General features: G+C 35.8%; 1 protein-coding gene across 1 annotated transcript in view; it reads right to left on the reverse strand.

Annotated features, from left to right (window-relative positions):
* Window positions 1-2,907: 2,907 nt before the first annotated feature.
* LOC106070663 (calmodulin-A-like) overlaps window positions 2,908-12,572 on the reverse strand; it is a 50,938-nt gene continuing 41,273 nt past the window's right edge. The window contains exons 3-6 of the mRNA XM_056016465.1: window positions 11,485-11,677; window positions 10,501-10,604; window positions 6,335-6,482; window positions 2,908-5,308 (exon numbers count right to left, since the gene is read on the reverse strand). Coding sequence (XP_055872440.1) covers window positions 5,274-5,308; window positions 6,335-6,482; window positions 10,501-10,604; window positions 11,485-11,677 — 480 coding nt within the window. The 3' untranslated portion in view covers window positions 2,908-5,273. The remainder of the gene's footprint in view (window positions 5,309-6,334; window positions 6,483-10,500; window positions 10,605-11,484; window positions 11,678-12,572) is intronic.

Raw genomic sequence — 12,572 nt, forward strand, 5'->3', positions numbered from 1 at the left:
CCTTTTAATTAAACCGTTAGACTACGCCTAACTTCGATTTGTACACAATGATGTGTCCGTATGAAGTTTAGTTATAATTGTTCTTACTAAAAAGTAATGATTCCCATCTTATATCCTATATCTTATATCTTATATCTTATCATTCGTATCCGGCCTGCAATGAGGTGCTATCCAGCCCTTCGAAACCTATTCCCATGTTAAACAAATATGAAGCCTCAAAAGAATCTTTTCAATAATATTTTGAAAACTATTCCTTTTATAAGTTTGCAAATTCTTCATCGGCAAAACCTGGAACTTAGACACGGATCTCGAAAACGACTCAAATGATTTTCCTACAAATTTGACAGTTTTTGTATATTTTCGTGAAAAGAATTACTAGCTAACTGGTCACACTGGGAAAACTCTGGTTTGACCGTTATGATTTTTCAAAATATAATAATCTTCAAAATTAAATTTGGTCTGGAGGTCTAGACAATCTACATCTTCAACACACATACGCCAGCGGGTATTCCCGCATGTATCCATTAAAGATAAAAATAAAATAGACATTCGGGTCCAAGTCTGGATTTATAGGTCTATCACCAAACTAAAATCTTCACTACAATAGATCTAGATCCAGTGTATTCTAGCCTACACCACTGTCTTTTAATGTTGCCATGTCTGGATCTGTATCATCGAGCTAGATCTAGAATTTTATATACTCTGAGTAGAGTTATACATGCGATTAACCAGTTTCTTTTTCGGGGGGGCGGGGGGAGAAGGAGGAATTGGGGAGGGATAAAAAAATATTCCTTTTTAAAAAAAAATAAATCTATAATTCATTATTTTTGAATAGCAAAGTATTCACCCGTCTAGGAGGAATTGTATTAAAAAAAAGAACACAACTTTTTTATGTCACTTGTTAAAGTATGAAATTTTAAGGTAAAATTGGTTGAATGTGATAAAGCATTCTGTTATAGGTGAGAGTCGAATAGTTCATATTATTGAACATTAGTACAAGATTATGAAGGTCAGTGAAATATAACTACTTTAGTTGTTAAGGAATGTAGAAATATGTTCATTTAAAAAAAACGAACAACAATCAAAATATACAAGAATGGAAAAAAACAACAAAATTTGAGATTGTATGGACAGACACCCAATGAAGTAGTGTCGATAGTTAGTTCGATTGCATGAACTAAAAAGGTAAAAAGTGTATTACATGTACAAAGTACTTTCCAAGAGCCGCGTCCGGTTTTGTTTTGGTAATGTTCAATTGAACGTAGCTGAGTATTATAAAAAATGCAAGAAAGAAACAAAAAAATTATCACAGATTCCATTTGTTGAAGAGAAAGAATGAAATGTGAAATTACAATATACATATACATACAATTATCTATACACGGGAGATAAGATAAGGAACTGGCCACTTTAACTTTCTCAGATAAAATAAAATTAACATGAGCTTGGTGGCCACTGGAAGATGTTTGGTTCCTTATGCAGCCTTTACTAATGCCGCTTGAAATAATTTTAGTTCTATCAGTTGGAAGTTCTTTCATACATTAGAACAGTGATGTGCAGAATACGGCCCGCGGGCCAGATAAAGTCAGCGACTTGGTTCCATCCTGCTCGCCGAAACATCTGCACAAGGATATATTAACCCCCCCTCTGCCCTAAATAATGTTGAAAATGTATCTTGACCTACGTTAGGGCCCCCACTTTTCTCTTATGGATTGGTACCAAGGCATGTAACATTTGTGCGTTTATGAAATGGGACATCTAAATGTAGAATCTACCAGGAAAAGTGAACGGATCTTTACTTTTTTTGTGGAACATGATAACATGCTAGCCAACATGTTTGTTTTATAAAAAAAAACAGCAACAAAAAACATAAATAAAACTTCCGCCAATATCTGATGCGTAAAAAGAAAATAAAATATCCCAATGGTTTATATAAGTGCTAGATCCTCGGGTTTCAAAAAAAAAATTGCAGATCAATTTTATTAAGTTTTTATATCTTTTCAATCAAGTGGCTCGCGACACTAGTGTTGGATATTAAAATGACCCGCTGATCGAATTGGGTTGGGCATCACTGCAGTAGATCATCAGTACAAACCAAACCCGAGTATACATCAACTCAAAGAAACATTGTCAATATGACAACGCTAGCACGTACAAATATCAAGACCAGTCACTCATCAAAAACGATGTCAATTAGCGAAGTGAAGAATAGACATGTGACTGGTTATAAAATGAAGGAGATAATATATCAATACCTTCATTTTAGATCTAGAACATCTTTAAGTTTTTAAGGGCTCACATTTGGTGTACAGAAGTTGGCAAAACTAATTTTTAACTATAACCAAAATGCTAGGAAAAAAAAAGGGCTAGGATATGTTTTTGATATAAAGCGTAGAATTATATCTTTAATCTTAACTTGAGTTATATGGAACTAACTATTACATTTTAAAAAAATGTTTGTCATAAGGTCCTGTCAAGATGTGTTTTAATAGAAATATGTAATCAGGAGCAATAAATATTTTTACATTTCAAATATTCATAGAAACTAATGCCAAAGTTTAATGTAAAGTTACTTCACTATTTACAAATTTGGTCTAAATGTATTACTACCGTACTACAGTACAGAGCAGTTTAATCTGTAGCAGAGTATCTGTTGATTGGAACTAGTTTAAGTAATATATAACTTTATTGACAAAACCTAGGTAAAATTGATTACTGGATTTTACATTAGGAATAGCCAATGTTAAAATATTATTATTTGTAGTCTCTCCAAGGAAACGATATAAATAATGGAATAATAGATTTATCCTTTTTTGGAATAAGTGTCACAAAATTTAACTGAAAAAAAAAATCTAAAATCTTATTTCTTAAATTCTTAATTCACTCCCTTGAAAATTTTGAATCGACTTAATTTTTCAAAATATTTATTTGCTCTATTGAAAGTCACATTCTAATACAAATAATTTCCTAGAACTCAGCACTCACACTTAACAGTCTCAACTCTATCTCAACTCTATCACAAACGACAGTAAAAACAAATGCGAACCAGTCGATGTATCACAAATCATGGAAGTTTGGCAAAAGTGAATTTCGTTTGTTAAAACCCACAAACAAATGTATTTAAAAAAAAAAATCACATAAAAATACCTTATATACAAAGTCAGAATTGAACTGACAAAAGTTTACGATTAACATTGATGGTGCTGCAGTGATAAGGCTGCAATTGAACACTGAATCTGATCAGTTCACAATGTCACAGAGTGCAGATCAGAATGAACTCTCGATGGATGCATTAAACTCTTAAAAACTTATTGTTGTCCTTATCGGAGATTTTCACGATAAACTATACAATGTCAAGGACGCTAAATTCAACTTTCACATTGCCATCTAAATAAAAAAAACGCCACAAACGGAAGTGCTATCACATTTGATGATGTAATTCTTAAAACTCTTTTAAAAAAATCAACAAACAAACAAAACTTATCAGCACTTCCTGTTTTTCTGTATACCGGATACACCGAAACGCTTGCTATTTATAGTTTTGCCGCCATAGATAAAAATCTCTAATAAAAAAAAGAAGAAATTATCGAATTAATATTCTGAGTTTACCTTTGAGTCATTATTGACTTGGTTGATTTGCAGACGTTACTTTTACATCATTACGTAACTATCTATAAACGAAGATATGGCTCTGATGTAACTTTTGGGTGTTCAAAGTAGCCGGCCCTTGATTCTGAAGATCCACACTATTTCGCATGTTTACTAAACCTATCGCACTGATATAAATATTGATCAAGTAGTTTTTATAAGCTAACCCCCCTCCCCCCTGATCTATTGTATATGCACTGAGCTATATTTCATTGCTCTAGAATGTAGAACATGAGATCCACTCTTCAGTGGGTGAAGTTTATTTCTTAACGAACGTTTATTATTTGAAAGAAACAGAATCGTGTGTTATGTTATTTAACGAACTCCATTAAACTAGCGACATGATTTTAGAATGTACTGTTTATCAACATTTCCCTATTCTGGGTAGAGACTACACCAAAGAGCTTTTTTTTTCGATCGATGATATAAAGAAAATATAACAGATTTGTTTTTGGACTATTTGCAAGTCAGTTTAACACTAGGATTTATTTCACCTTCGACTTAATTCGTCAACGCTATAGCAAAACAGTTCGTTCAATGAATGAAGGAGAAAAGAATATACACCACCAAAAAATGTGCTAAATGATTTAGATTGAAACAAACACGTGAAGCGTGCATTGCTCTATAACACTTTCAAATATGGAATAAAACAGAAGTGCTTGACAATAGAACTTGGAATGAGACTCGTTTGTGGACATTGTGGTGTTAGTCTGTGGACACTGTGGTGTTAGTCTGTGGACAATGTGGTGTTAGTCTGTGGACACTGTGGTGTTAGTCTGTGGACAATGTGGTGTTAGTCTGTGGACAATGTGGTGTTAGTCTGTGGACAATGTGGTGTTAGTCTATAGACAATGTGGTGTTAGTCTGTGGACAATGTGGTGTTAGTGTGTGGACATTGTGGTGTTAGTGTGTGGACAATGTGGTGTTAGTCTGTGGACAATGTGGTGTTAGTCTGTGGACAATGTGGTGTTAGTGTGTGGACAATGTGGTGTTAGTCTGTGGACATTGTGGTGTTAGTGTGTGGACAATGTGGTGTTAGTCTGTGGACAATGTGGTGTTAGTCTGTGGACATTGTGGTGTTAGTCTGTGGACAATGTGGTGTTAGTGTGTGGACAATGTGGTGTTAGTCTGTAGACAATGTGGTGTCAGTAACACCTGTACGTTACATCCAAAAAATTGAATTATTGTGGATTTCATTCAAACGCCAGAGAAAAAAAACCATTAAAAAATTCTTATAAGGGTAAATAACTTTTATGTGCAATAGTATTAAAACTAATAGAATCTTCACTGCAAGACAACTTGTTGCATTGTTCTTGCGAAGATAAAATGAGATCGTTTTGGATTTCATCGAGGCGGAAGTTATTTACTTGCAGACGATTCAATGCGCTCTTTAATTAGAAACACAAAGAGTAGATAATCCACTTTGCCATTCAAGTGCCTTGTTTGGTAGCCATTGTCAAGTTCGAGGACGAATTCCGTTTCGCATGACGTCACAAGGTTTTCACCAAACAGCAGCTGCCAAGAGTTTGTCAAAAACAAACAAACAGGAAGTTGTATCATCCTGTAAATTGTTGCTCTTGTTCAAAGAAAATTAATGTTGGTCACACATTGGAGACAATTTGATGTCATGTAGGCAAAAGTTGTACGGCGTCAACCAAATCTAAAACGAGATCAGAAGAGAAATATCAGAAGATAATGACGTAACACATGACGTAAGCTTCAGGGAATCCGATAATTTGACATTGAAACGTGAATTATTGTAAGAAAATATTGAATACAAGGTCTTTAAAGTAACTGGAATGATATTGTTACAACTGCTTTAAAAAAAAACAGGTTTAAAGAAGAAACAATAATTGTACGATTGTTGCAGGCCAATGATGAGAGTGATTGATAAGATACAATTACAATACATTACTTAATGACTTAATGTAAAACAATAATGCAGTGAAGTTGGCCTCCTTCAGTCGTAGAACGACTATGAATAATCTCGAACACTTTTTCATGTGACTGTGGAGCCCTATTTTGGATAAGCGAGATGAAAACCTGGGCGTTGTTTAGGGTCGGAACGATAATGTAATGACATTAGTAAAACGACTAAGCTAATGTAATGTAATGTAACTAATGTAGTATAATGTAACTAATGTAATGTAACTAATGTAATGTAATGTAACTAATGTAATGTAATGTAACTAATGTAGAAAAGTAAATAAAATAATTTTATGTAATTTAAATTGTTTGTTTTAATATTTCAGATGTTCCTTCAGATTTGAAGATTGTTACATGCTCAAACCTTCCAAAAAACGGCGTGGTATGGCGGCGGGTAAGGTTCGAGACCACAGTCCACGGAGCATATCACACGAGCAGTCAGCAGATATACTTATATCATTAATATAGTGACTAAATGAAATATTAATAACTTGAATAAATGTTATACAATTAATACATGATTTAACTTTAACATTGTTGGAACAGAAGATTTAAATCAAATTGGTAGAGGTAATAGACAGTAAGAATGGATATAACTAGATCTAGTATCATTTACGTTTAAAAAAAAGGACAAAGACATTTCCAAACCATCGTAACGTAGACTAAACATTGCCTGCAATATAGTAATTGGAAAATTCATATATATTATTAATGATAATACTATGAAGCAACATGCACAGTCCTCAATACATGCACTGACCTCTGTATTCGATGTAATCCTTGCCGTCCTGTGTTGACCTTGATATAAGCTCCTCGGCCTCCTCCTGAGTCATCCTCTCTCCCATAGTGGTCATAAAGTGACGGAAGTCCGACACTTGAATCCTCCCGCTGCCTCTTTTATCTAGCACCTGAAAGACAATTACAAGTCTGGAAAGTGTTTTACAATTGGTACACATCCGTCACTTCTTAGATGTAGGTCAATAACCTCGTTATTAGCCTACTCTTTGTTGTCGAAAGATTAGAAATCTTCACCACGTCTATACAGAGTTAAGAACATACTTCTTTTTATTTAGTTTAAGTTACGATTACTATATCAATCACTTCATCACTTTTATCGATCGCCCATTTATACTTTGTGCACAGAACTGTATAACAATAGATAACTCTACAACCTTCTATGTTCATAGGCACTTCGCTGGCACAGTTGTTAGTGCACTGGCCTGAGGAGGCTTGAACCCTCGAGTTCGAATTTGTACAACTTTGATTTTATAAAATGCATTTACAAAATTCAAACAGTAACCCAGATACCCCATTCTCCCCCCCTCCCCCAACTTCACTTTCCGAATGGTCGAGACAAGCGATAGGATCATAGCGCGTTGATTGAGACAAGTGATAGGATCATAGCGCATTGAGACAAGTGATAGGATTATAGCGCATTGAGACAAGTGATAGGATCATAGTGCATTGAGACAAGTGATAGGATTATAGCGCATTGAGACAAGTGATAGGATCATAGTGCATTGAGACAAGTGATAGGATCATAGCGCGTTGAGACAAGTGATAGGATTATAGCGCATTGAGACAAGTGATAGGATCATAGTGCATTGAGACAAGTGATAGGATCATAGTGCATTGAGACAAGTGATAAGATCATAGCGCGTTGAGACAAGTGATAGGATTATAGCGCATTGAGACAAGTGATAGGATCATAGTGCATTGAGACAAGTGATAGGATCATAGCGCGTTGAGACAAGTGATAGGATTATAGCGCATTGAGACAAGTGATAGGATCATAGCGCATTGAGACAAGTGATAGGATCATAGCGCATTGAGACAAGTAATAGGATCATAGTGCATTGAGACAAGTGATAGGATCATAGCGCATTGAGACAAGTGATAGGATCATAGTGCATTGAAACAAGTGATAGGATCATAGCGCTTTGAGAGAGCAAAAAGCATGAAATTGAGCTAAGCAAAAACAATTGGTAAAAATATTTGTAATGGCACAGATTTTATATAACTGTAGTCTAGATCTATTACAAAGTTAATTACATGACTGATCCAAACTAATGGATACAATTACACTTAATTGTAGCTTTTTTTTTTTTGACGTATGATTTTATATTTATATTGCTTTAAAAAAATAATTTGTCTGCACTATTTGACTGTTCTATATTACAATTTGCTGACCAAAGGTTTGGTCCTCGTTCCCAAGTCAGCTCAGGCAAACTAAACAGTACAACATTCAAGCAGAACATTAAAATCTATTTTAGATTAGTTTATCATTTTAACTCATTGTGTATATCTCTGATATGTTCTGGTAGCGCCTTGAGTTTACATCGTCTCTGTTCACATCATGATATGAACAAATAATTGTTATTACTATATTAAAAAAATGAACTATTACAGGTTGGCCAAGATTCAAGAGGCCTGATATTATTACAGGACTAGGCCTAAACATGCTTACAGAAAAGTAAATTATAATGTATTAAAATTTTTATTTAAAAACAGTAAAAACAAATATTCATAACAACATACTAAGCATGTCCTAGTTCCCAGGAGCTGTTGAAAGTGTGCACCATGAACGTCGAGATACACATTGGCACGTTTCAACGTGTTTCAGACAAAAATTTGTCAGTTCATTTTGGTGCGATTTCCTCATTTGTATTGCGAATGGTCGTTTTTTTAACTCTTCAATTATACACATGTTGTTACTGTGTTGTTACTGAGCACTTGACTCTTTGAGGCAACCCCAACATAAAAATCCTGGCCTCTTTTATCTTGGCCACGCTGTACTTCTTCTATGGCACTGCCTGGATCAATACTCGTTAGAGAAAGACAAATTCATTGCAGTCCCTTGAACAGTGTCTACTGAGGAATTTTCTGATGATTTGGCAGGTCTGCAGCAGTACCACATTATGACAGGCAACGAGAATCTTCTTTGCGATGTTTAGGACCTCAACAAAATCTGCATTGTTTTTTTTTCTCTATATTATACTAGGACAGTGTCTCCCCAACTTTTTCCTTAACGGAACACTTCGCACAATCTAAGTATTTAGCGGGACACTTTGCACATTCTAAGTATTTAGCGGAACACTTCGCACACTCTAAGTATTTAGCGGGACACTTTGCACATTCTAAGTATTTAGCGGAACACTTCGCACACTCTAAGTATTTAGCGGGACACTTTGCACATTCTAAGTATTTAGCGGGACACTTTGCACATTCTAAGTATTTAGCGGAACACTTCGCACATTCTAAGTATTTAGCGGAACACTTCGCACATTCTAAGTATTTAGCGGAACACTTCGCACATTCTAAGTATTTAGCGGAACACTTCGCACATTCTAAGTATTTACAGAAACACTTTGCTTTTTTTTTTTTGAGAAATTAATTCACCTGGTGCCCTACTAGTTAATTATTTCAGTAGCTCGCGGAAAAGGTAGTCAGGCCTCGCGGAACACTAGGGTTCCGCGGATCACAGTTTGGGAAACACTGCACTATAATATACATAGCATAATACTCTCCCCCCTCCCTTTTCGAATAAAAGTCTTAATAAGTTCAATCTTTTAAATACGCATACTGTTAAATCTGGATGACTGCCAGGTATCTTTAAAATGTGAGTGATTTTACTATAATTAAATAACAAACTTAAAACACAAAAAATAATGGGGACACACACACACACACACACACACATACATACATACATACATACATACATACATACATACATACATACATACATACATACATACATACATACATACATATATATATTGATCTTTACATAAAATTTACGTTTGAATACAGACACACATACAAAACATTGATATGTATCATTCTTTTTAAAGGAATAATAAAATGAACATAAATAATGTGACAAAATCATTTCATTCCAAAACGTCCTCTGCGCCAAAACGTCCTAATTTTAACAAAAAATCTGAATTTCCAGCGAAACTCTATCAATGACTATTCGTGATGGACATCGGACCGTCTGTGTCAGACCGACATCTTGTCCGTCTTACGTCACTTACTTGCCAAAGAGTCCATCCAATCAAATTATTGATGGTCAAGTGGCTTGGTCAGTACGCGTGGCACGAGTTATTACATCAAAGCACGTGCAGTAATAGATTTCCACACATCTGAAGCTGTCCTTGGACACATTTGAGCTAATACAATTATTATACAAAAAAAAAAAAAAAAAAAACTATGTCTAGGTCGTGACCTGTGCGAACTATATTTAGTCAGCCAAGGGGACTGAATTATTTCGTCTCATTGATACAACTAAACATTTCATTTCGGAGAACTTATCACAATCGATTCTTTATTGAAGAGAGACACATTCGTAAGCAGAAGTAATAAAATATAATAAACAAAATATAAGAAACCCCAAGACTCTAAATACATAGCCCTATTAGGTGTAACAGATCATTCACTGATCGTTCAAAGTTCGATATTACTACTCGCTTATCTTCTCTTGGCAAACAAATTATTTGTGGCCGTAATCTAGTTTTAGCCAAGCTTACATCAACCCACTCTGTCTCTATTGACGGACTCATTTTCTTTTAAAGCAAATCATAAGCAAAAGCCTATTGAATTAGTCCAAACCATTGAAGATTTTCTTACTAAAAGTTATAAATCTGCTCTATATTTTAACAAAGCATATGGTATCCATTTGTCTGGTAAAATATTTGTACACTTGTTATTTCTAATACAGTGCACAAAGTTTTTACTAGATAGACAGAGTGAATTGATATAAGCTTTTGTAAAGAGAATAAACAGATCTGTAAATATATTTATTGTACCATAGTGACCCAGTCGATAAGTACTTAAATATTCAATGAAGTGATGCTTTTTAAATTGTTTTTTCACCGAATAAATATGTTTTGGTCACATGCTTAGTTTTATATTTAACTCATTTACCTGAAAAGCGACCATGATGTCTTCTTCCGCGTTGTTGCCGTAGTAGATGCCTCCGCGTCGAGCAATGTATGACTCTATTTCAGCAAAAGAAATAGTCCCTCTGGCTAAAAACAAGAGGAAAAAAAAAGATACTTTAGTTGAATATTCAAAGAGGAAATCCAATATTCATTTTGAACACTGTCATAGTAGAATTAAGAAGGTCGAGAGAAACCAGAGTTAGATTAAAAACATTTTTTTTTCTCCTTATGTGAACTTGTTGAGCTCAAGAGCTCCAGATCTACAGTCCAGGCATACAGTCCAGGCTCACAGTCTAGGGCTCAGTCCAAACCTTCAGTCAATGCCTGCAGTCTAGGTCCACAGTTCAGACCTACAGCAGGGCCGGCCTCAGCTAATTGGAGGCCCCAGACGAAGTGAATTGTGTCCCCAAATGAAATTTAAAAAAAGACAAGAAAATAAAAGTACGCAATGAATTAAAACCTTCCTGTATCTCTATCTAAATCTACAAATAAAATACATTTTTATATAGTGCCATTCCCGTAGCGCTCCGTATAGCATCTTGAATCACAGTAGAGACTCAGAGCTAGACTTGTAGACGAGTCATAGAGTTCTGCTATATTTGAGATTTGATCCGAGTTCTGCAATATTTGTTCTCTAAATCTTTTTAGTCACTGCGAGGCCCCCCCCCCTCCAATTGGTGTCCCTAGGCGGCTGCCTAGTTTGTCTACGCCTAAGGCCTGCCCTGCCTACAGTTAAATATTAGGTCTTGATCATCAGGCCCACAGCAGAGTTCAACAGTTCATGGCTAAGTTAGTCTTACAGTCGAGGGCTACAGCCCAGAATAAAAATCCCTATCTTCACAGTGTTCAAACAACATTTAGCATAGACTGACCCGTCCCTCTAGCACTACATAATACAAACTATTTGTCAACATAAGTCTTTCTATAGCTGCTTGATGAAGCAATCTTTTGTTTGATTGGAACTTACTGGTGAGTTCTAGCTCGTGCCTCGCCTCTTCCAGGTCCTGTTCAGATGGGTTCCAGCCTAGACATCGGAGCAGTTCCCCAAGATCCCTGGCTGGAATCTTGCCTTTGCCGGCCTTCTCGAACATGGAAAACGCTTGTTTGAGTTCGTCTTTCTGTTCGTCTGTCAGTTCGACTTCCTCGTAGCACTTGGGGCTCTGTAGGGGGTTGAAATAGAGGATAATATGTGCAAGAAATTATTGTTTTACTTAGGATATCTAGATATTTACCTTGTCAGATGAAGAATTGGTAAAATTTTGATAAAAAAAGCTTTTTTTTTTTCACTTACACTTTTGGCTGTAAAAAAAGAAGTGTCTTTAACTCCGAGGAGATGAAGCGTCATAGCTAGATAGGAAGACCCAACTGTGACCTACATATTTTGCTGAGACAAGTTAAATAGAGGACGTCGTATTCGAGGCGTGAGACCACCTAACGTCAACAGTCGAGACCAGTCGTCATAGAAGGCAAGAACACTGACCTGCAGCGTCGCACCTTTGGGCTGTGTAGACCAATAGCTTGTTGCCACGTCACAGGTCTGTACGACGCGGCAACGAGCTATTGGTCTCCACTAACCACAGGTTGCGACCTTCAGGTCAGTATTGAGGCCCTCTATTACGAATGGTCTTGCCACAATGGACACACTGGAAAGTTTGAGAACTCCTAGAGAAACAGCTTGTAACACTGAATTTCTCGACAGCAATCGAATTTTGAAGTTATGTAACAAAACGATGCTGACTGGAGCTAATCACTTTTGAAGTTATGTAACAAAACGATGCTGACTGGAGCTAATCACTTTTGAAGTTATGTAACAAAACGATGCTGACTGGAGCTAATCACTTTTACTACACACGAAGCACAACTACTAGGGTCGGATTTAAGAAGGTTGAGACCTTTGCCAGGATGTTTGTCAAGACCACCACCCTCTTTCTTTTCTAATATCAATTACAAACGTTCCTTTTCAGCATAAGATAACTTACGTCTTACGAATGCATTAATAACCAAAGCAATAAATACCATTGATACGTATATCTCATAGCATGTCTTAGTATTGAA

The sequence above is a fragment of the Biomphalaria glabrata genome, chromosome 17 (genome assembly GCF_947242115.1).
Source record: "Biomphalaria glabrata chromosome 17, xgBioGlab47.1, whole genome shotgun sequence".
In the NCBI taxonomy this organism is placed as follows: domain Eukaryota; kingdom Metazoa; phylum Mollusca; class Gastropoda; family Planorbidae; genus Biomphalaria; species Biomphalaria glabrata.